General features: G+C 44.6%; 1 protein-coding gene across 1 annotated transcript in view; it reads right to left on the reverse strand.

The window, feature by feature from the left end:
- The window catches only part of camta2 (calmodulin binding transcription activator 2), a 59,066-nt gene that overhangs the window by 3,931 nt on the left and 30,804 nt on the right, over nucleotides 1-24,331 (reverse strand). The window contains exons 10-21 of the mRNA XM_060937874.1: nucleotides 23,356-23,482; nucleotides 22,539-22,673; nucleotides 20,034-20,209; nucleotides 17,731-17,906; nucleotides 17,566-17,644; nucleotides 12,036-12,318; nucleotides 11,480-11,820; nucleotides 11,215-11,381; nucleotides 10,257-10,473; nucleotides 6,682-6,753; nucleotides 5,456-5,649; nucleotides 5,072-5,146 (exon numbers count right to left, since the gene is read on the reverse strand). Coding sequence (XP_060793857.1) covers nucleotides 5,072-5,146; nucleotides 5,456-5,649; nucleotides 6,682-6,753; nucleotides 10,257-10,473; nucleotides 11,215-11,381; nucleotides 11,480-11,820; nucleotides 12,036-12,318; nucleotides 17,566-17,644; nucleotides 17,731-17,906; nucleotides 20,034-20,209; nucleotides 22,539-22,673; nucleotides 23,356-23,482 — 2,042 coding nt within the window. The remainder of the gene's footprint in view (nucleotides 1-5,071; nucleotides 5,147-5,455; nucleotides 5,650-6,681; nucleotides 6,754-10,256; nucleotides 10,474-11,214; nucleotides 11,382-11,479; nucleotides 11,821-12,035; nucleotides 12,319-17,565; nucleotides 17,645-17,730; nucleotides 17,907-20,033; nucleotides 20,210-22,538; nucleotides 22,674-23,355; nucleotides 23,483-24,331) is intronic.

Below are 24,331 nucleotides of genomic sequence, written 5' to 3' on the forward strand. Positions count from 1 at the left end.
CATAAAGTCAGCGTGATATCAGTCATGTATTTGCTTGTGAAAGCTTGTGGCTTTCATGTAACTGCCGCCTAGCAACGAGAGGCAAAGGGTAAAGAAGGTAGGCTATCATAGATTCTATTCGGAAGAGATCAACACGATTCTAGACTCCCAGAAGAGAAGAGCTAGCACTAGAGAGTTCACCGGCGTTTTCATGCGCCATTTCCATTGAGTAGAACCAGAGTAGAACAGCCAGTGAACCGCAGCGTGTTCTTCCGCTGACGTCACAACATGGCCGCGAGTCACGGACCCAGTTTTCTTGTGCTGTGCAATTAAAAGTTGGATATTTGCGTAACAGCTTCTTTTCACGTAATTATAACAGAAATCTAACATGTTTGCCATGTTGTATAGTTTATTTAAGAAATTGCATAGAGTCATGTTCGTGTCATCAGCCCTTTAAATCACTCACTACTCACTATTTTGTAGTGCTGTCCGAATGCATAGTGAGAAATCATTACACCCTATATAGTGGACTCATAATATCCCACAATGCATTGTGAAAAGCAGTGTACAACCGGGATCTTTCTTCCACTCCACTGTGTTGACGTTTGTAGCTAACACTAACTGCTATGTAGGCAAGATCAAAGATGACTAAAAGATGGCCACACAGGTCCGATTTTCTGACGTACTCTGGAGATAATACGATCGAAGTGCCCCATCTGTCTACTCTCATGACAGAATGGATAGATGACATGAAGTTGTGGCCCGACATCAGCGACGGTGACATTGTCAATTATTTTATTCTTAGTGAGGGCGTTGATGGTGAGGAGCTAAGGAACTACAAAAGCACGGAGGCATACAATTCTCTACAGAATAATAAAATCAGCAAAATTACATGTAAAAGTGAGGGCAAGTTTGTTTGCTTAAAGGCTAAGGCTAGCCAGAGCGGGGGGGGAGCAAATCCCGCAGTCCTGCAGTAGCTATCATCTGGAAGGTGAGTATGTCAGAGTAGAGCGACTGGATTATTGTATTGGTTTATGAATAATGTAGTGTTTATATATTGTAAGTTGCTTTGGACAAAAGCGTCTGCCAAATACCATAACCATAAGCAGCCATCTCTAGTCTAATCAAACTCTACCAACCTACTGTACTGTGATGTCTCTTGTCTTCTTTTGAGAGAAGCATAGGCTGTTTTAATGCAGATGCAAATGCTGTCAAATTTTAGAAACAATAAACACACCATACTTAAATAATTCCTTGTCTACGTATTTGTCCAAGCTTCTTCAACTTCTTAACTACCCTGATCATTCCAGATACTGGATGGTATTTGTAGGTTATTTGTTTACACTAGTACTTCAGCACTGGTTGCGCTTGGATTCTCTTGGCTACATGCACTTCTTGTTAGTCACTTTGAATAAAAACGTCAGCTAAATGACTGTAATGTAATGTTTGAATAGTGTACAATATCCAAACAGCAGTTACATATAATTAACATTGTTGATAATCCATTTCTGGGGGCATAAATTAAACACCATGGGGTGTTATTCAAGTAAAAATGGTTTAAAATTTTTTTTTTGACTAGAGGAAATTTAAGGGCCACTTTATTTTTGCCTGGGCCGCTAAGAATTCAGGGATACTGGCCGGAGTGGCGACCAAGCACTGACGTTAATTTTTAGCCCTGTTGCGCCATTTCTTGTGCCAGTTCTCATGAAAGAATGGGATTTGGAGAACAGGCAGACTCGTCAGGGATTTCAACTGGTGAAAGAGCTTGTAATTTGTGACCCCTATCTCAGATTACTCATGTAGTGTGAAAAACTACAACGATTTTAAGATTCCTGATTACAGGACAAGTCGTGTAATGTGAACTGTACAGCAATGTGATGACTCTGAAAGTCCTGTAGTGTGAACATAGCATTAGTGTTCCTCACAGCTTGTCTAGTAGTTGAGTGATAACATTTCATCTGAGAGGACAATGGTTCAGTGTTTCATTCGCTCTTTGCAGGACAAACTTCAGCTCCTGAATCTTCAATTAGTCTGCTTTGGCAATCGCCACTTTCATAGTTCCTGATCTGCAGGAAAAGTACCATCTCTGGAGGTTCCTATGGTGGAACCCATTCTGCTGCCATGAATTTGTCTCACAACGTTCAAGTTCAGAATGCTGATGTTTTGTTTGGTCCCTGATTAACTTCAGTGACCCTGAAAGATGCTAACTTTCTTAGATTCATCTACAAATCTAGTCAGACCTTCTCTAGGTCACTCAGTGCGTTTACATGCACATCCAAATCGAGCTGCTGTCGGTAATCGAGCTAAGGGTCCCAGCAGGGGTGCCAGAGAAATCCAATCCTACATGCACACAAGGAAATCGAGCTATTGTGTGAGGTACATTGTGCATCCGAGCCACAGGTGGCGCTACACGTCCCATCGTGTTGGTACACTTCCGGTTGTCGTCATGAAGAGGAGTGATTTCCACTTTACATTCACACCACATGTCATTGCCACCTGTTGGCTACAAACTGTCCTGTGCAGACCACTGTTTTGTAAGACAGCTTATTTTGCACAATTGTATATTTTTCTAAAGTCCATTTTTTGCTTACAATTTAACTTATGTCTTAATAAACACACAAAAAGTTCAATTGTTTTTTGTCCCCTTGTTCCTCCTGACCTCTTCTGCTGCTCGCTACTACTACTGTTGTCATGCCGACCAAGGCTGTTGTGTTTCCCGCTTGTGGTCTCGTCACTTGTCACTTCCGGAAGGGAAGTAAGTAGCTCGACTACGTAGCTCGATAGGGTTACATGCACTAAGTAGCTTGGCTACAATCGCATAATCTAGGTCGCGTAGCTCGATTACGAGAAATCCAGTTCGTTTCGATTTCAGCCGAGCTAAGGTGTATCCACGGCATTTAGAACTTCGATTTCAGTCGAGCTACGGCAGAAATTCGATTTTCTCTATGTGCATGTAAACGCACTCAGTGACATGTTAGTTTGGTTATAAAGGTCTTAGCCAGTCAAATGAGACATGAACACAGGAGAACCCTGTAAAGGACCTGAGCACTCTGACTACTATGCAGGGATGAGAGTGGGTCCTGATGAAAAAAGCAGAAAATCTGTAAAATGTCCTGAGGGCGCCGAAGGCACCTGAAGTAATAAAGGGGGGGGGGGGGGGGGGGGGGGGTGTCCAGGGGGACACCCCCCGTGAAATTTTTTTTCAAAATGAGACCTTACACACCCTATTTCCTGCAATCTGAGCTGTAGTTAATTAAAACACCTGATGCCTATTTTCATACTTATTGAAATAAAAACACTATTATATAGAACAATATGTATCAAAATTCAGAATAATATGTACATTTTATGGGGACTGGTTATTACTCATTGTCAACATCACTTGTTTTTCTAAAAAATGTCGATTAAAATTCAGTTATTTACAGTTCCATTAATAATTCAAATTTTCATATATTCAATATATTGAATGAAATAAAAACATTTATATATCTTATCGAGACTGACCTTTTCCTAATGTCCACATTACTTGTATATGATTTCTTCACAATGTCTATTTAAACTTTAAAGTTATACAGTTATCAACACTGTCAGCTACAATTCAAATTATCATATAGTCAATTTTTTTAATCAAACAAATGCATATTTTATGGGGACTGTCTTTATCTTATTGTCCAGATCACTTGTATGTTTTCTTCAAAAGGAAGAGCATATGTCTATTCACACTTTTTACAGTTAAGTTGTTTACAGTTCCCAGTTATTTTTGAAACAAATTTTCATTAGGTCATTTAGAATTCTTCAGCTTCTTGGCCAAAGCCAAAAGCTCATCAGTCCTCTCTTTTTTCCTTTTTCTTTCATTAGCCAGCGCCTCCTGTGTTTTTACATGCTCTAACCTGGCTCTCTTCTGCTCTCTCTCTCTCTCTCTTTCTCACACTCCTCTCTTGCTTTCCTTTTGCTTTGCTAAACTTGTTTTTTATACCAGCATCAATTTCACGTACCTTCGCTTCATCTTGCTTGTCAATAGTATTCGGCATCTTGAGAAAAAACGCTGATTAGAGGAGCGTATTTTTGATATGCAGCTCACGAACATGTGTAAGTTTTGATAAAAGAAAATGGCTGTGGGCATCTTTGTAAAAACTGTTCTGATTGGCTATTATGGTCTCGACATCAATGTTTTGACCAATAACAATGTAGATAACATGAATTTTATATCACATTCAACGAGATTAAACGAGACTAAAGATGGCGACTTACAAATAATGTGTAAACATCGTTGGAGTTAATTAAGTTTGAACAACAGACATCCCAAGTCTCCCGGAAGTTCCGGGAGTCTCCCGCATATTGATAGCGGCTCCCTGATGCCCGCAAATTGGATATTATCTCCCGGAATCTAGAGCAAGCAAGCAAGAGCGTGCATACGAAACATTAATGTCTGCATCACGCATATGACGGAGAGCGAGAGAGACTGAGCGTGTGCCTGTTCACGTAGCGCATGCTAGACAAAGAGCATCCTGATTGGTTTACAGACATCCCAACCTGCAGAAACTCAACCCCCCCTCGCTGATGGGGGGAAAATTCGTGCGACATGACTTTTTCCCCCCCCATCAGCGGGGGGGGGGGGGGGGGGGGGGGGGGGGGGGGGTGTCACAACACCTCCCTGAAATGAGTTTCTACAGGTTGGGATGTCTGGAACAACATGAAGGAACATACCCCAACCCCCCTCAATTAATTAAAAAAAAATTCTCAACGGATTTGGCATAATATAAAAAAGGTTGTTTTTTACTCAGAAAAAGCGGAAATCCGCTGAAAAGCAGAAAACTCTCATCCCTGACTATGATTTTCCAGTTAGACCTGATAGAGGTGCCAACTACACCCCAAACTATTATACTCCAACTGCCATCCTCACCGTCCTTTCCTGCAGTTAATGGATATCTGTCAAGAGTGCTTGCATATGCTGTTAGAAGAGTGCATGTTCATTTGGAATGAAACTGTTTTAATCTTATTTCTTCACGTTAGAACATTCAACATAACATTTACAGAACGTATGGAAGTACTCAGTGTGTGTGTGTGTGTGTGTGTGTGTGTGTGTATACACCTGTGTCTGCAGCGTCTAAAGAAGCGCATGATTTTGCGAGCTGCTTGATCCTGCTTCTTAGTCAGGAACGAGCCTCTGCAGGAACAAACAGCGGTTAAAGGATGCGTTTTTAACACTCCAGAACCTTTCAAATAAGTTCTAGAACCATTATGAATATGAACTGTACAAGATCTGCAGCAGGAACTAAAAAGGATCCTATAACTACAGTATGATCCAAGAACTAAAATAAGCCCCGATTCCTCCTGTGAGGAACATACAGAAAGCGCCTAAGTTCCTGAAAAAGTTTCAGAGGAGGTTCCTGTGGTGGCATACACACTAGTTATACACACATGTTTCTAATTAATGAATGATATGTGTTTGTGCACGCGTGTGTGTCTGACTCACTTCATCTTGTTGGAGAGCGCGGTGCCGGTTCTTCCTCCCTGTTTGATGCGCTCGTACTCTTTATAGCTGCGGTAGTACTGCTGGATGAGAACTGCAGCTCTGCGACTCTGCTGGAACTTCTTCTGCTCATAGTAACTGCGGAATTTACTCTGGATCAAAATGGCTGCCTGTGTCATCTTCTTATACAGAGCGTACTGATGAGGAGAGAGGACAGCATGTTACGTGCGCACGCACACACAGCAAGTCTCACGTACACTGAGGGTGTACTCACACTCAAGTGATTGAGTACAGTGCTAGGGTGTGGTTCACTTGGAAGAGGTGCGCTTGGGTGCGGTTCAGTTGGGGTCGCCCACAGTGTGATTGCTAACCACACAGAACTCAAACGTGCATGCACTTTTCAATTCACTGGAAAATCGTTGGGTTAATAACAGGTCTTACTGATGAACCCGAATTGTAGTTGGCAAGTAAAGCTGCATCATGATGACATAAGTGCACTCGGGACTGGAACATACAGCGCAATGTGAGCGCAAGCCAGCGGGGGAGTGGGTGGGGAGACAATCGCTCTTGGGAGCAGTACAATGCAATCGTTCCTAATGCGAGTACACCCTCATTAATGGAGTGGGTCTGTACCAACACATACTGCATAGAAACACAGAGTGAAGGCACGCACACATACATGGTTTCCACAGCTGGATTAACTCACAGGGATTTGTGGAGGGTAAATACACAACAGTCTGTTGATGTGTGTGTGTGTGTGTGTGTGTGTGTGTGTGTGTGTGTGTGTGTGTGTGTGTGTGAGAGAGAGAGAATATATAAGCACCACACTAAAGAGAACACAGCATTAGTGTTTTACCTTCAGAGCAATCCATGTTAGCTTGCATGAAAAACAGAGAGAGAGAGAGAGAGAGAGAGAGAGAGAGAGAGAGAGAGAGAGAGAAGGGTTAAGAGAGAAAGGCAGGACAAGAGACAAAGGAGAGATTGAGGTAGAGTGAGACAAGAGGAGAGGGTGAAACAGAAGTGTGAGAGATATTAGTGACTGTTAGTCAGAACACAAATAAATGACAAACACACTGTTTTTCCTACGGGGTGACACACTGACATGAACTATACATATATGGAGTGTGTGTGTGTGTGTGTGTGTGTGTGTGGCGGGGGGGGTTAAAGTGTGACCTGATTAGTTTCAGTGAGACTGAGGGAGGGCACAGAGTGTGTGTGTATGGGTGTACCTGTTTGTACTTCCTGTAGCATCGCTGGATGACTGCAGCCGCCATATCTTGCTGCTCCTTTAGTCTCCGCCCCTGAAACATGTAACCATGGCAGTGATTAAACTTACAATACCTGGAGTGTGCCCTGGCAACCCTGGACAATCAAAAACAAGGAGCTACAAGACCAAGGCAGGAAACTATTGAGCCTTCCCCCAACACTCTCTGAGCCAATGGCAGAGCTCAAAGGCGCATCCCTCGCCCAATGACAAGCCCATGCCCACTGCACCCAAGCAACCTCCCTCCACCCCAGCCCGGAAACCACAGCTTGTTGGCTGCGTCGTCCACTCACCCACCAGCCCTCATCTACCAAGCGCCCGTGTGGGTAGAGGGCCGGCCAGTGAAAGCCCTCCTGGACTCGGGCAGCGCCATCATGCTGGCCCGGTTTTCAATCCTGCTTGTGGCTGCGGGGCGCAACGGTACCTTCAAGGTCACCTGCATGCATGCAGACACACAAAAGGTGGCCACTGCCCATGTCAAGATTGGAGACGAGATGGGTGAGTGGAAAAAGTCTCTGTAGGTGTGTGGTACCTGATCTTGTCCCTCTCCTCCTAGGTCAGGACTGGCCCAGCTTCCCGAAGGAACTATCTGCTGCCAGGAGGACAAGGAGACACCAGGCCCCACATAGACCACGGGACCGCACCTCTTCACTCCAAGACGTGTGCTTGACTGGGAGATATGGGGAAGCCGAGGACTGTACTGCTGAAGGCAAGTCGCACACCACCTCTAACCCACTCTCGTGCATGTTTAAGCAGGTGACATGTGAAGGGAACTTTGGGCAAGACCAGAAGAGGGACGAATGACTGAAAAACTGCTGGAGGCAGGTGCACTTCATTGAGGGTGAAGACCAGCAACCAGAGCAGTTGGTCCTCAGCTCCTACTTTATTACCACATGGAACCAAGACATCAACCTACTGGTAGTGCTATGCTCAAAGGTCAATGTGGTGATGCACCTGGCCCACTCCCATCCCTTTGGTGGCCATCTGGCCAGCCAGAACACCCTGGAGATGATCAGGGACTGCTTTGTGTAGCCAGGGATGAACACAGAGATGAAAAACTTCAGCCAGCAGTGCCTCCAGTGCCAGCGCACTGGCCCCCCCCCCCCCCGAAGACTTGCTCCTGCCCCCTCATACCGATCTCAATCATCGATGTTTCCTTTGAGAGAGTGGATATATATCTGGTGGGTCTGCTTCTCAAGTCTGCCCAGGGCTACCAATACATTGTAGTCATCAACTATGCCACCCGGTACCCCAAGGCAGCTCCTCTGCAGAAGGCCACCTTGAAGAACATTGACCTGGAACTGGTTCTGCTGTTCTCTCATGTGGGACTCCCCAAGGATATACTCATGGCCCAAGGTATGCCCTTTGTGTCAAAACTAATGGCAGATGTGTGTCAGCTGTTGCAGGTCAGGCAGATTCACACGTCGGTGTACCACCCCTAAACTGGTGGGCTGGTTGAGAGGTTCAACCAAACCCTGAAGCAGATGCGCTGATGAGTAGCAAATGAAGACGGCCAGAACTGGTACCCCTCTTTCTCCCCTACTTCTTGTTCACTGTCTGGGAGATGCCCCAAGCTTCCACTGGCTTTACACCTTTCAATCTGCTGTTTGAGAAAAGGTCTGAGGGTTTGCTGAATGTGGTCAAGGAGGCCTGGGAGGAGCAGCCCTCACCGTTTCAGACAACGGTCTGAGGAAATGCAAGAGTGCATTGACAAGGTGGTCCCCATCATGTGCAAACACATGCTCATGGCACAGGCCGAGCAGAGCCACCATTACAACCACTCTGCCCAGCCCTGGGAGTTCCAGCCTGGGGATCACATGCTGCTACTCATCCCCACTGCCAACTGCAAGTTCCTTGTGTAATGGAAGCAACCAGGTAAGCGCAAGGACACCCAAAAATTACCATGCTAATTTGCTGAAATGCTGGTTTGAGCCCCTGCCTCTGCTCTCAGCCCACACCCTTGTGTCCCCAGGCCCTCCAGGGCGTGCACTGGTCCAGCTGGGAGAAGAGCTCTCCGGGCAACACCACCAAGAATTGGGGATGCTACTGGATCAGTAGGCAGATGTGTTCACAGCAGAACCAGGCCAGACACACCTGATCCAGCTGGACATCTGGATCCCCCCCATGGTGGTAAATCACCAATGCCCCCATCACGTCCCAGAGGCCTGCCGTTGTGCAGTGGAGGAGGAAGCAACACAAATGCTGTGGATGGGGGCCATACAGGAATCCACCAGCCCATGGTCAAGGTCCATCACGGTGGTGACCAAGCCAGGCAGAAGTCTGAGGCTATGCAACAACTTTAGGAAACTTGACATCATCTCAGACTTCAACAGCTACCCCCTGCCCAGAGTGGATGATCTGACCGACAGGCTCGGGATGGCCCACTTCATTTACACCCTGGACCTCACTAAGAGATACTGGCAAGTGGCCCTGATGCCCCAAGCCTGCATCAAAACTGCCTTCACCACCACATACAAATGGATGCCTCAGAGACGAGTCTGGGTGCCGTGCTCTCGCAGGTCATAGAGGGTGAAGAGCATCTTGTGCTGTACATCAACTGCAAGCTACTCTCAGACGAGAAGAACTATGCTGCTGTGGAGAGGGAAGCCCTGGCCCTCAAGTGGGTGGTAACAGAGGTATTATCTGTCCGGTCGTCATTTCACATTGGTCACCAACCATGCCCTACTTCAGTGGATGGCAGCCGCCAAAGATATCAATGTTTGAGTTACTCACTGGTTCTCGTCTCTGTAGGGCTTCTCTTTGCAGGTCCAGTACAGATCCGAAACATAGTACAGGAATGCTGATGACCTATCAAGGAAATACAGGCCTCTAGGCTGAGCCTGGGAGGACAGCAGGCTCAGAGCTAAAGGGGGGGGGGGGGGGGGGGGGATGTGACGGTGGTCTGGGAAAACTGCCGTCAAACAGTGCATCACTCCTTGCACAGCCACTCCCATGGCACTGTAGAAACAGTGGCACTTTAGCACCGCTGGTTTTGACAGCCCAAGTCAGCATGGCTACAGGGCAAAGCCAACTGATTGCACATAGCTGGAATGGCATAATTGGTGCATTAATTCACCCTCCTCAAGCAGCCAGGGGAGTATAAAAAGGCACTTACACAAGCACACATTAGTCAGAGCACTTCCAGTGCAGAACTCATGTGCGTTCTCTCTCTCGCTCTTTGTGTGCTCAGGTCACTTCACGGATGCGGAGGACAAGGAGGATGAGCTTGAGCTCCATGGACGCCACGCCAGCAACTTGCGTCAACGATGGAGCATTTCCTGCAAACAGCACAGCCAGCCCCTGCCTGTGACCTTGCCCCAGGCCAGCTGGGCTCCCCACTGCATGCACTGACTACACCAATCTCACCTCTCATTTCTCCATTCCCCATTTTTCATTAAAATTCCTGCACATTTTGCACTAAAATCTGGGTTGTGTGTCTGTGCTCTCTCACCCTCGCAGTGCAAGTCCTACAATACAGAACTGATCTACAATGATATTGTAAAGACAACACTGTTATTGTGCGTGTGTGTGTGTACGCACCTTGTATCTGCGGAAAGCGTTCTGGATGATGCGAGCAGCTTCGTAAAGTTCCCGCTGTTCGCTGTCCGTCAGAGTGAGCAAAGCAAAGTCTCTCTCCATTCTCCCATTGGCTGAGGCATTCAAAAACTCTGCCCATGCTGCACTACTTGGGGGGCGGAGTCTCTGCAGAGCTAGAGCACTGAGAGGGGAAGGTGGCTGTGGGGTTGGACACACACACCTAACACACACACACACACACACACACACACACACACACGCATACACACACAGAGGTATAAATGACCAAGGTTTGGTGTGCTTGTGTGTATTAATTGTGTACAAGTGTATAGGCACTTTCAGACTGAAGGAACTTTCTCCATAGTCTTTAGAACTGCTGGAGGAAGTTCCCTCTTTTTTGTGTGTCCACACTGCAGGAACTGAGGATGATCATAGTTCTAAGAACACAGTTTTGAGGAGCTTTTTATTAGCTCCTACTTCAGGGTAGGTACTGTAGGTACACAGGGTAGGTACACAAGAGAAACTGTGAGTGATGTAAGTGTATGGTGATTGGTCGAACACGCAGCACTGGCAACCATCATTTTTAAAAATCTACACAAAACGTTAGCCATGTAAACAACAGCTCTTAACATTAGCATTAAACAAACCCACAGACAAATGGGTTGACCGTGAAGTCCAGGGATTTATTGAGCATATATGCAACAGAGGAAATACAGACTGATTCTGATACATCTAAGCAACGTCTAAAAATCTTTGCTCGCATTTCCTGTTAACGTCACGCTAGCAAGCCGGCTGACATCACTTCAGCATTCCTACTGGCGGTGCAAATGCAAACAGAAATAAAGCCCTTAAAAGATATGTGCCTCTCAAGGGATCTCCCCAGTCGTTAGTCCCTAGAGTGTCTCTAGAACTGTTTGGTCTGGAAGCGTATAATGCGTTTGTGTGTTACAGGTCTGTGTACCTGTCTACAGTATCCAGGTAGGGTGCAAGCCATGGCATGGTGTCATGAATGGCTGCATTATCCCGCCTCTCTCGGAGTGGTGACTCTGCCCCCCTGGGAAACTCCTCCTGTTTGATTCGCTCAGGAGTTGCCTCAATTATCTGCTCAGCCAATGTTGTCATGTCAACCTGCCCCCCCACACACACACAATCAGCACAGGCTGAAGAAACACACAGACAAGCATAAAGCAAGTGTGCATTTGTATGTGTGCGTGTGTGTGTGTCACCTGTAAGACCTCAGCATGCAGGTAGTCCTCATTCTCTGCGTTCTCACTGTAACTGAGCAATTCAGCCTCGAATGAGGAGTGGGCATGTGTGTGTGTGTGCTCCAAGTGTGGGTGAGAGTGTGGGGGAGAGTCCAACAGGAAATGTGTGTCCATATTTTTGGGGGTTGGACATTGAAGGGGCGGGGTTGGGGAGGAGCATGGGGAGGAGTCACAAGAAGTATCCATTGGGTCAGGAGGAGACAGAGGTGAGGTGGGCGGGGCTGAACCACTGGAGTATGCAGAGCTAGGAGATGGGGAGGGTGGGTCACTAGGAGATGGAATACTACTGGAGGAACTCAGACCTGAGAAAGAGAGAGCACAAAATGAACAGATCATTTGGATTCCGTCCCAAATCACTAACAAGTGTGTCAAGTTCTTATTAGAACCCACACTAGAACAGGTGATGTTACTGGGAACACATCTGACTTCTAATTGACTTTGGCTAATCTTATACAAAGTTAGCCAGTTAGCTAGCAGTGTGTGTGTGTGTGTGTGTGTGTGTCCCAGAGAGACTTACCTGTATCAGGACTGGTAGAAAGCGGAGAGAGGGGCAGCTGAGGTGGGGGTGAAGTGTCCAGTGTGTGTGACTGGTTGTGTGTGTGTATGATCTCCGGAGTGTGTGTCTGTAAATGTGTATGTGTGTGCAGCTCCTCGAGGCAGCGGGCAAGACGGGTGTGTCCCCGTGAGCGAGCGACAGCAAGAGGGAGACGACCAAGAGAGTCGGGAATCATCAGTGCCACACTGCTCCACCTGTATAGTAACACTGCAGCGGACTGATGACCCAGTGCACATGCCCACATCTATATAAACACACACACACACACACACACACACACACACACACACACACACACACACGGACACAATGTCATGCTGCATCTGAACACAAAGGAAACTCCAACTATCCAGTTGTGTACACATGAGCTAAAAGATGCTGTGATTGGCTAGTGCCACTCTGATTTACAGGGAGACAGGAAGGCCATCCTCAAACCCAAACAGCAGGACTGTTACACTCTTTTAGACTCCATCCAGCTGTGACATCACCAGAACCCAAACTTCCAATCTCCTGACTATATAACGAACTCTTGACTAACATTCCTATGTTACATTCCTTACATAGGAATAAAGCAGAAGAGTCATGATGTAATAAAAAAAAAACCTCTTCAAGGTGGACTGATTGAGTTACTGTACACACACACACACAATATAGACTTTTTTTGCTATGCTGCAAAGTTTGCACAAGTATGGTGCTCAACTCTGAATAGTAGCATCAGTGTTCGAAATACCCGGTTGCCCAGTTGCGCCACGCAACCACATTTTGTTCCATGCAACCTATTTACAAACCCAGTGCGCTACCTAATTTTGTGGCAAAGACGCTTGTGGTACAGGCGGCGAATCGCCCCCAGACACTGATTGACAGAGAAAATTTACGAACCCCGAGCCTTCTTACGATGTTTCAAAGTTTTCTGGAACTTTCTCGGAGTTTTGTGAACATGGCAAGTCAAAGCACTTTGTTCAAGTATTTTTCCAAGTCAGCTAGTTGAGGAGACGACAGTGAGATTGCTGCTACAAGTGAAAGTCGAGAAGAGCAAAGGCAAGGAACGTCCAGGACCAAAACAGAAGTACAGCAAGAGGAAACAGCTAGTGAGCAGACGACGGTGGGGAAGCCTTCAAAACGTGTCCTTAGATGCGTCTTTCAAGAGTCATGGTGAGCAGGACGCCCATGGCTAAGTCATGACACAGGAAAAGAGACGGAAAAGATACTTTGTGACTGGTGCATAGAATTTCACAAGTCAGGAGGCAGAAATGCGTTTGTCAGGGGTTGTAAAATGATGATAACAAGCATCACTGTACATGAGGGCTTGGCAATGCACAAAGCGGTGGCAGAAAGAAAGAAAAAAAAAAGGATCTCATCACTGCCCCGTCGGGTTTGCAACTCTCAGTTATTTTCTTCAAATTTCATTGTAAATCTTAGTAGTGCCGGGGTAATTCCAAGACACTTGTATTTCCATTGTGCTACAATGAAAATGTTGGTAGATCGCTTTGAGTGTGTGGCCACTGTTTTGATTTTTAACCCTCTGGGGTTGAGAGGTTCGCCGGTGAAGCTCGGCAGGTTTAGAATGAGGAGGTCGTGTATTTAGATAAATATCTTCATGAGTTTTTGCAGAAATCAGGGACTTAAAAGTGGGGCAACCTAAAATGTTGATGGGCAACCTAACTTCTGCCTCAGGTTGCCCACTGGGCAACCTGGTTCAAAAAAGTATTTTGAACACTGAGCATGCTAAACTAATATAACCACAACAATACTAACACCAACATATCTAATGCTGGTGGATGCTAACGGACAAAGAACTGCTAGTCAACTAAATTAAACTTACAACACTTGGATGCCCCTGACACAAAGTGATGCAAACTTGGGTGGCAAGCTCACCAACAAATCCAGACAGCAACTGACACAAGCACACTTATTACCAGTACCGATGTCCGAATGTTATCTAGCAAGTTTTCTAACAAGAAACAGCTAAACCTCTGTCGAAATGGACTGACTTGGTTTATTTTTGAAAGCTAGCGAGTCAACAACTTTGCTAACACAGCCAAACATCAAGCAAATGCAACAACACAACACATAGCAAGTCAACTAATGTAATATTACTTACTAGTTCAACAGAAAGAAGCCCAGTTTGGCATCTGTCTTGCAGCCTTTTATCATACTTAGGTCTCGGCAACGAGCAAAAGCCAGTCCAAGATTTACTGTTGACTCAGTCACTCTCTCTTTTTCTCTTTCTGGTTTTGTCCAACAGCATCTTCTTTGGTCTTTCGCCTCTGCCATGATGTCCGTATTTAGAATACCCATCTAACTTTCAGAAGCCCCATAGTTGTTGATGCGTGCCATAAATGAATGATGATGATGATGATGATGAATGAACCTTTATTGTCACTAGTCATAAGTACCAGCGAAATTAGCCGTAAACCCTTCTGTACATATACTAGTGCATCTCAAAAAATTAGAATATTGTGAAAAAGTTCAATATTTTCCATCAGTTATTTAAGAAAGTGAAAATGTTATATATTATAGACTCATTACACACAAACTAAAATGTTTCAAGCATTTTTCTATTTTAATTTTAATCAATATGGCATACAGTACAAAAACAAAAAAACCCCATCTCAAAATATTAGAATATTTCATTTCGAGTTTGAGTAAAACAGTATGAACACAGTGTATCTCTCGGTCTAGTTCAGTACACACAACCACAATCATGGGGAAGACTGCTGACTTGACTGTTGTCCAGAAAATGATCACTGATGCCCTCCACAAGGAGGGTAAGCCACAAAAGGTCATTGCTGAAAAGGGTGGCTGGAAAAGGTGCACAAGCAACAGGGATGGCCGCAGTCTTAAGAGGATTGTCAAGAAAAGTTGATTCAAGAACTTGGGAGAGCTTCACAAGGAGTGGACTGAGGCTGGTGTCAGTGTATCAAGACCCATCACGAACAGACATCTTCAAGAAAGGGGATACAACTTTCGCATTCCTAATATCAAGCTACTCCTGAGCCAGAGACAATGTCAGAAGTGTCTTATCTGGGCTAAGGAGAGAAAGAAATGGACTGTTGCTCAGTGGTCCAAAGTCCTCTTTTCAGACGAAAGTACATTTTGCATTTAATTTGTAAATCACGGTTCTAGAGTCTGGAGGAAGAGTGGAGAGGCACAGAATCCAAGGTGTTTGAAGCCCAGTGTGAAGTTTCCACAGTCTGTGATGATTTGGGGTGCCATGTCATCTGCTGGTGTTGGTCCACTGTATTTTATCAAGTCCAAAGTCAACACAGCCATCTACCAGGATATTTTAGAGCACTTCATGCTTCCATCTGCTGACGAGCTTTTTGGAGATGCTGATTTCCTTTTCCAGCAGGACTTGGCACCTACCCACAGTGCCAAAACTACTACCAAATGGTTTGCTGACCATGATATTACTGTGTTTGATTGGCCAGCCAACTTGCCTGACCTGAACCCCATAGAGAATCTATGGGGTATTGTCAAGAGGAAGATGAGAAACACCCGACCCAAAAATACAGATACGCTGAAGGCCACTATCAAAGCAACCTGGGCTTCAATAACACATCAGCAGTGCCACAGACTGATCACCTCCATGCCACACTGCATTGATACAGTAATTCATGGTAAAGGAGCCCCAACCAAGTATTGAGTGTATAAATGAATATACTTCTCAGAAGTTGGACATTTCTGTATTGTAAATCCTTTTTTTGATTGATCTTAGGGAATATTCTAATCATTTGAGATACTGGATTTCTGATTTTCATGAGCTATAAGCCATAATCAAAATGAAAACAAAAAAGGCTTTAAATATTTCACTTTACATGTAATGAATATAGAATATATGAAAGTTTACCTTTTTGAATTAAATTATGAAAAAAAGGAACTTTTTCATGGTATTCTAATTTTTTGAGATGCACTAGTATACAGTACATACATACAACTGGCACGGGGAGTAGACAGGACAGGAAGAATAAAGCATTATGCAGTTCTTGTGAGAGGTCTCTGGACGCAGCACCAGAGTTACATAGTGCTATAACTGGGCAAACTGGGTACGGACACTGAATCAGTGGCGGTTCCATCTTGTATGCTACCCTGGGCGAACCCCCCCCTTCAGTGCTCATAGGTTATTGGGTGCTCCAAAATATTTCAGAAGTGCCCCTGAATTTGCATTCAAATACAGTAACCTGTATGACCTGGACACCCTAAATACACTTGTTGCACAATTAAATATACATGTCATTATGCAAATGAACCATACAACCTCCTTGGTTAATTCTAGGTATAAGACAACAAAAGACTCAATACATCACAAATGACAACTTTAATACTTACTTCTTCTTAGTTAGCTTACAGCAGTGGAAATTCCACTTACTGAGTTCAGGTCCAGAAAACCTTTATGATGTCACCTCAATGAAATTAATAATCAATAATGTGCAAGTTTGGTTGTAATCGTTTTGCTGCAGGCCACACACGTTATCACGATGAAACTGAAATTTTCCGATGTTATGCAAGCATGTTGGACAGAAAATGGAATGTCGTCACCCTAGGTGTAATAGCTTAGCAAGCAACATAGGCTAACATATACAAGTGTTAAACTAACTAGCTTACTTTATTACATGCATACAATTTGAAAATCATAAAAAGAGGAAAGAGCTACACAGCTTTCTCTTTTGCACATTTCTCCTCTGATTTTACTAATTGCATTAGTCCTGTACAAAGTCAGAGATAATGGATTCCCCCACTCGCCCTACCTCAGGCTTCCGGTGGGGAGAGCTGAGGTCAACCCCCCCCAATCTCGTACTTGAGTGGGAGACCAGGAAATAACCTGCCTATTATTACAAACTAGAATCAAGGCACCACTCCAACAGGTTAATTGACCCACATGGTGACATGATATCACTGATGCGATGTGCAAATGAGTGACAGAAAACTGATCGCACAAATGCCATATTTCGGATTTTTTTTTTTGGGTGCAGGTGCCCCATGCCGCCCAACTGACATTCCACCCTATATGGCTGCCCATGTCACCCATACCCAAATCTGCCACTGCTCCGAATGGAAGACAAGCCATTTTCCCTATTACAAGTCAATGTACCATTAAAATGATTTTGAAGCTGATATTTTAAGGCAAAAATTCCTACATACATTCCTGCTGTTTTAATAGGACAAACAAAACCCAGTTTCTCATGTTACTGAGAAACCACAAAGTGTAAACTCTTCTGCCTGAAGATATTGGAAAACTTAAAGTTACAGCTTTATCTCTTACTGTTACAAAGTGCTGATACTGGAGAGTCCTTCGATAAATGCTACATAAACATCTCTTTCCAGAAGACATCACCATATCAACAATTTTTAAAATCTGTTTACACGGAGCGCCTGAACAAAGTATGGTCAGATGTACAATTATAGAAAATTAATTAACATATTCTGACTGATCACAATCTGGAATTTAACAACAATGTAGGATACACATAAATGAAAACATGTTACTGACCAGTGGCGTGCAGGAGAAGTGATCAACATTTAGTGGATCTACTTCCTGTTCCAGATCCAGACTATTAGCACTCAGCGTCCTGAAAGAGAGACAGAACCTTGCTTAATAAAATACAGAATAGAGTCTAACCTTCAATATTCAACAATTATTGTGTGTGTGTGTTACCTCCAGCGGATGAGTGTGTGTATGAGTTGTGTGTATCCTTGGGCAGCTGCGAGATGCAGTAACGTCATCCCTCTGTGTCTGACACAGTGTGCGAGTCTCTCACCACCACCCCACCGTCCTCCACTCATCATTCGCTCACACACACTCACGATCCGGCGCTCAAACCACAGTCCAGACTGACAGAGAGAAAGACAGAGTGAGACTGAGAGAGACAGAGAGAATGCACATATTCCAAGTTGAGGGTTAACAGGAACAAGTGCAGTTTAATGGATGTGGCAACTCTGAAAGTCTGATGGGCTGTGTTCCAAGTTGTGCTTTGAGTTTGAGATAATCAGTTTACTGAATATTACGAAGCATCTCATAATGATGACCTGACAATGTTTATCTGAGGGAGCTTTTCCTTGCCACCATTGCCTCAGGCTTTCTCATCAGAGATCAATTTATTAGGTATAAAATTAGTTCATATGTTTAAAGTCTTAATTTTTCTGTAAAGCTGCTTTGCGACAATATCTGTTGTTAAAAGTGCTATACAAATAAACTGACTTGACAATGTTCTACATCAAGTTTTATTTAAGGGTGCGCTCTTCACTTTCCCCTCCTCACATTCTCTGCTTTCACTTTTCCATCAGGGACTACAGCAACTTTCCACTGAGGGCCACCTGATAGGAAACATTACATTCATGACACACACACACACACACACACACACACACACACACACACACCCCTTTCCCTCCCTCAGATTTTTCCCCCTCCTCTCTATCCCAAATCTCTGGCGCCAGAAAGACAGCTTAAAATAAAAATTAAAAAAGAGCATGACAAAGAGGTGATATTGAGCACTGAATGTGGAGGGACAGAATGCAAGAGAGACAGAAAGCATAGAGAAAGAAAGATCAAGTGAAAGAGACAGAAATAAAGAGAGCTAGCAACTATGAGAGTTTGTCCTGACTACCCACCACAACTCGATTACCCACCAGAAGTCAATTTCCCATGACAACTTGAATACTTTCCAGAACACGGCTCCCCACCAGAACTCAACTATCCAGCAGAACTCAACTACCTATCAGAACACAACTATCCACCAGAAGTTGACAACTAGTGGCAACTCGATTACCCACCAGAACACGACTACCAATGGCAACTCAAATACCAAAACAAAACTCGACTACCCACCAGCCCTCAACTACCCACAGTATCTCAACAACCAAACAGAACCAGAATACCCACTGCAAATCAACTACTCACCAGAACTCAACTAGCCATTGCAACTAAACTACCCACGACAGCTCGACGACCCCCCTGAATTCGACTACACACCGGAACTCGACTTACCATGGCAACTCAACCACCCACTACAATACGACTCTCTACCAGAACTCAACTTCCCACTAGAATATGACTCTCTACCAGAACACAACTACCCACCAGAAGTCGATTTCCCATGGCAATTTGAATGCCTTCCAGAACACGGCTCCCCACCAGAACTCAACTATTCAGCAGAACTCTACTACCTATCAGAACACAACTATCCACCAGAATCTGACAACCAGCGGCAACTCACTTACCCACCAGAACACAACTACCAAAACAAAACTCGACTACCCACTAGCCCTCAACTACCCACAGTAACTCAACGACCAAACAGAACCCGAATACCCACTGCAAATCAACTACTCACCAGAACTCAACTAGCCATTGCAACTAAACTACCCGTGGCAGCTCGAATACCCCCCTGAATTCAACTACACACCAGAACTTGACTTCCCATGGCAACTCAACTACCCACTAGAATACGACTCTCTACCAGAGCACAACTACCCAATCAGAAGTCGACCACTCATGGTAACTTGACTACCCACTGGCCCTCTAATGCCCCAACAGAACTTGACAACCCACTGCAATTCAACAACCCCCTAGAACTCAAGGACTACTACCCACAAGAGGTGTTTTCTCTCAAGGTTTCTTCCTCATGTCATCTCAGGGAGTTTTACATCATGATGCTTGCCAGCGGCTTGCTCATTAGGGATTGCTGTAAAGTGGCTTTGGGACAATGCATAGTGTTAATAGTGCTAAATAAATAAAACTGAACTTAACTGAAGAACTCAACAACCAAACAAAAGCTGGGAACCCAAAAGACCTCAACTATGCACTGGAACTCAATCATTCACCAGAACTAGTACTCACTAGAATTCAAATACACACCAGAACCTGAGCACCCATCAGAACTCAAGTTCTGGAATTCCAGTACTTGAATAAACAAGTACCGGAAGCAGTCAGATTGAAACGCAGTAGTGTTAGTGTACCTGGTTTTCAGGAGTTAGACGCAGTGAGGACTGAGGTGTGCTCTGTTGCCTTGCCAACCACTGCTGCTGTTGTTGCTGGTGGTGGTGGTGGTGTTGTTGATTGTGGTTAGCCATCTCGGCCATCCTCCTCTCCATCTGCTCTAGTCTCTCCAGGATGGACATGCGGAACTGATTGTCTATGCATAACCAACATAACATGTTTGAGTCTGTGTGTGCGTGTGAGAAAGAGTTGCATAGTCTGATTTACTGTCTTGGCAAGAGGAGGTGTCAACAGGTGACAAAACTTTATTGCAGCTTAAATAACTACGTGCGCACACACATACACAGGTCCATAAATCGGATACCTTTAAAAAGAAGAATTACACATAGAAATGTATGTGTGTGTTTATATAGTACTGGGGACCAGATATCCCCACAAGGATAGTAAAATCTGACAAATTTCGACCTTGTGGGGACATTTGGATGGTCCCCATAAGGAAATTGCTGCTGTTTTTTTTTTTAAACAAAAATAAAAGAGCCAAAATGTTTCCTTTTCATTACTGAGGGTAAGGTTAGGGTGAAGTGCAGGCACAGCATTAATTAACTGCAGTAATTATTATGTCAATGGAAGGTCCTCACAGGAATAGTGAAAAAAACATGTGCGCGCGTGATGGTTCTCTAATCCCTCAATGGAAAGTATTCACTATGATCTTGCCTCAGTCATTCTATACACACTAGCAGTGTGTGTGTGTGTGTGTGTGTGTGTGTGTGTGTGTGTGTGTGGTGTGTCTGGAGCATTAAGAGATACCCAATGCAATATGAGACTACTAGAGATCCAGGAACATTACCACACACACACACACACCCTACCTATAGCATCTTCAGTGCTTTCTTCCATCTTTGTGTCTTCAGGGTATAATACACAAAGTTACAGCATCCCACCTGTGTCCCTTTATCTGCCTGTCTCTCTCGTTAGTCTGATCAGTGTATGAATGTGTGAGTCATTCACTGGTGTAAAGCAACACACACACACAGACTGATGTTAAACCAGGAGGATGAAGGGAGGACAGGAGAAACATTTCTCTCACACACACACACACAGAGCTAATATGGAAGCATACCCACAAACATACAGCCAAGTTAATTCCAGAATGCTTATTAACTCACACACACACACACACACACACACACACACACACACACACACACACACGTATACACACAAAGTTAGAAAGTGAATAACAAAAGCATGGGAGTGAGTGTGAGAGACAGAGGCAGACAGAGAGAGAGGGAGGTCTGTTTTGCCTAAGGATAAAAGAAAGAGACCGTATTCCACAAGGAGGAGAAAGGAACGCTCCACACACGTCCGCTTGCCGGCATGGAAAGTCCCGAATGAAGCTACCAAGGGGGCACGGAGTCTGTGTGTGTGTGTGTGTGTGTGTGTGTGTGTGTGTGTGTGTGTGTTCACATTCCTGTACCCAGACGCAGCCTGCCAGAGATGAAAGACTGACAGAGAGAGACGGAGGGAAAGATGGAGAATGAGAGACCTCATGGGTTTAAATAGGTTGAGCCATGCTACAAAAATAGACTCTGGCCTGCACCCTGTACTCTAAATTTACACACACACACTTACCATGCTAGCCAGCTAACATGCTAACAGAATAGCCTGTTGTCAGATGAAAAGTTTAAGAGGTCAAAGTTTAACAAGCTACCATTATGCTAATGAAATGTGCTAACTGGCTAAACTCTCCAGTGAAAACGGTAAGAGTCAAAAGAATAACAGGCTAATAATATGGAAAGGGATAAACTACCAGGCTAACATGCTAATGGGTGAAGAGGGAGGCGCGTGTGTGTGTGTCACAGTGTATCTGGGTGTTGACAGTGGAAAATAGTTCTATCACATCAGACTCTGTGTGTGTTGGGAAATATAATCCCCACACCATGTCTCTATTCTATCAGGAATTATACATGTTAAAGGTATAATAATAAATTCTTTAATGCTAAAAAAAAATGTCCTCAATAACGCAAGGATATGAACACCATGAATACCCACAAACATACTCTTGTAATCCCTGAAATCCTAACGTTACTAACATTAGCTAAATTAGCTAGCTGGGTTCTGTGGCTAAAAGTGGACAGGTAAAACATCAGCATCATGAATAATTTGCATATTGAACTGTAATTAGTCCAAAGCTGTGCTGTTTACTTAAACGACATCACAAACTGACCTCACATTATTTTGCAATTGTTACTGTATATTGCGCATCAACCTGTAATTCAGTATTTAACAATAAGAGGTTTGAATAAACTTATCTATATCACACGTCGGCCTGTACCTAAATCAGTGTTCTATAGAAGCACTGTGAAAGTTTGTTTAAAATGAAAAAAAAAAAAAAAAAGTGATAGAAATCTGACCCAAAAATATGAGCGTATAAAATAAGAATAAGCTGTAAAGTCTTTAAAGCGTTAAATTTAAAATGCAATTCATTGTTCATGGCACACTTGTGTACGTGTGTGTGTCTTTACCATCCAGAGAGAGCCAGTCTAGCTGTGAGCTCGGTAATGACGCTGCATTTCTAGCCCGATACTCAAACAACACTGAAGATGACACGGCATTCAAGTCCTTCATCACACGCAGAGCCACCAGACCTGCTTCATGAGCTACACACAGACAAACACACAATCACCTGAAACCACGGCACACTAAGGGCCTCTGCATGCTCTTGCGACAAGGCTTTCGCAGATAGCTTTTCGCAGACAGTTGTAATTTATCGCTGAGCGGGGAGTAATAGGCGTGCGCGATGTTATTCACCGCCACAACGCAAGGGGGCGCGAAGTCGCGAAATCGCTAGGAGTAGTTGGTGGGTGTGGTTAGTGGAGTGTTTATCCTCCGGTTACTTATAATGACTAGAACTGGAGTCGTATAGATGTACGTACTTCCTCACTTCCTCGATCAACCGCTCTTCGTGCTGCTCCATCTTCACTCGTGTTTTTAAAAATGGCGGTAGTGAAAACAAACCAAACCGGGAAAGTAGGGAAGCGGAAGTGCGTGTACAGCGGATGTAGAGTGGACCAATCAGAGCCCTCTTGTCTGCGAGGCTTCTGCGGTGGTCACAATTTTTGGGAGGTATGCGCAGAGCGTCTGCGAAGGGGGGGGGCTACGCAGATGCCATCTGCGACGCCATCTGCGAGGACTGCATTGTCAGCATAAATTGGCCTTAACACTCATCATATCCATATTAACCATCATATCCATATGGGTCTCCTCCTATAGGTCTGATTCCACTCATACAGACCTCGAGAGGCAGGGCTATCACCTCTGCGTGTGCGTGCATGCGTGTACCTGGGCAGTAACAGCGCAGTACTCCAGGCTGGATGAGAGAAGCAGGCACAGTACTCTGGTCAAACATACACGAGTACCTGCAGCTCACCTCTGACCAGGGACCTGTGATCAACACCTTCACCCCACCCTGAGAGTCAGATAGAGAGAGAGACAAATAGCAAGAGGCAGACAGACAGATAGACAGACAGACAGAAACAGACAAAGAGAGGCAAAAACACAGAGAGGGAGAGAGAGGGAGCAACAAAGATATTAGTTATCACTGGCTGTATATGTGGTGAATTTCATTAAAAGTGTTATAACTAATTTAAAACACTGTGCATGAGGTGCAATCAAAAAGTTCCAGGACTGTTCCTGTTGCAAACAAACGGAGAATGGCAAGGTCATGCGTGCGCAGGAGGAACAAGCAGTAACTCTTTTGAGTCAGTATGCCATTGATGTCACACTGTCAACATCGAGACCCGTGTTACACACATTTTTGTTTTAACATGCATATGCACATTCTATTATAGACCAGAAAGTAGACATCAAATTCTGTATCAAACTCAGGTAATCAACAACAGAGACCATGGAAATGCTTCAGCAAGCCTCCAGCAATGAAGCAATGAGCCAGGTAAGGTGTTTTGAGTGGCATGAAGAGGGGTAGATCATCCTCCTCCATTTATGTCCTGCCCCTCTTGAAGCATGAATGCCACTCAAAACACCTCTCCCAGCTCACTGCTTCATTGCCATAAGTTTACTGAAGCATTTCAAGGGTCTCCATTGCTAATCGCAAATATGCATGACATGTGCATGTTGTCACAAAAAATGCATACAACACCGGTCCCGACGTTGACAGTGCAATGCTGCGTGGCATACTGACTCATGAGAGTTACTGCTTGCTCTTACTGGACATGCATGACCTTGCTACACTCTGTGGGTTTGAAACAGGAACAGTCCCAGAACTTTCTGATCGTACCTCATGTGTGCATCTGCAAGT

The sequence above is a fragment of the Neoarius graeffei genome, chromosome 13 (genome assembly GCF_027579695.1).
Source record: "Neoarius graeffei isolate fNeoGra1 chromosome 13, fNeoGra1.pri, whole genome shotgun sequence".
In the NCBI taxonomy this organism is placed as follows: Eukaryota; Metazoa; Chordata; class Actinopteri; order Siluriformes; family Ariidae; genus Neoarius; species Neoarius graeffei.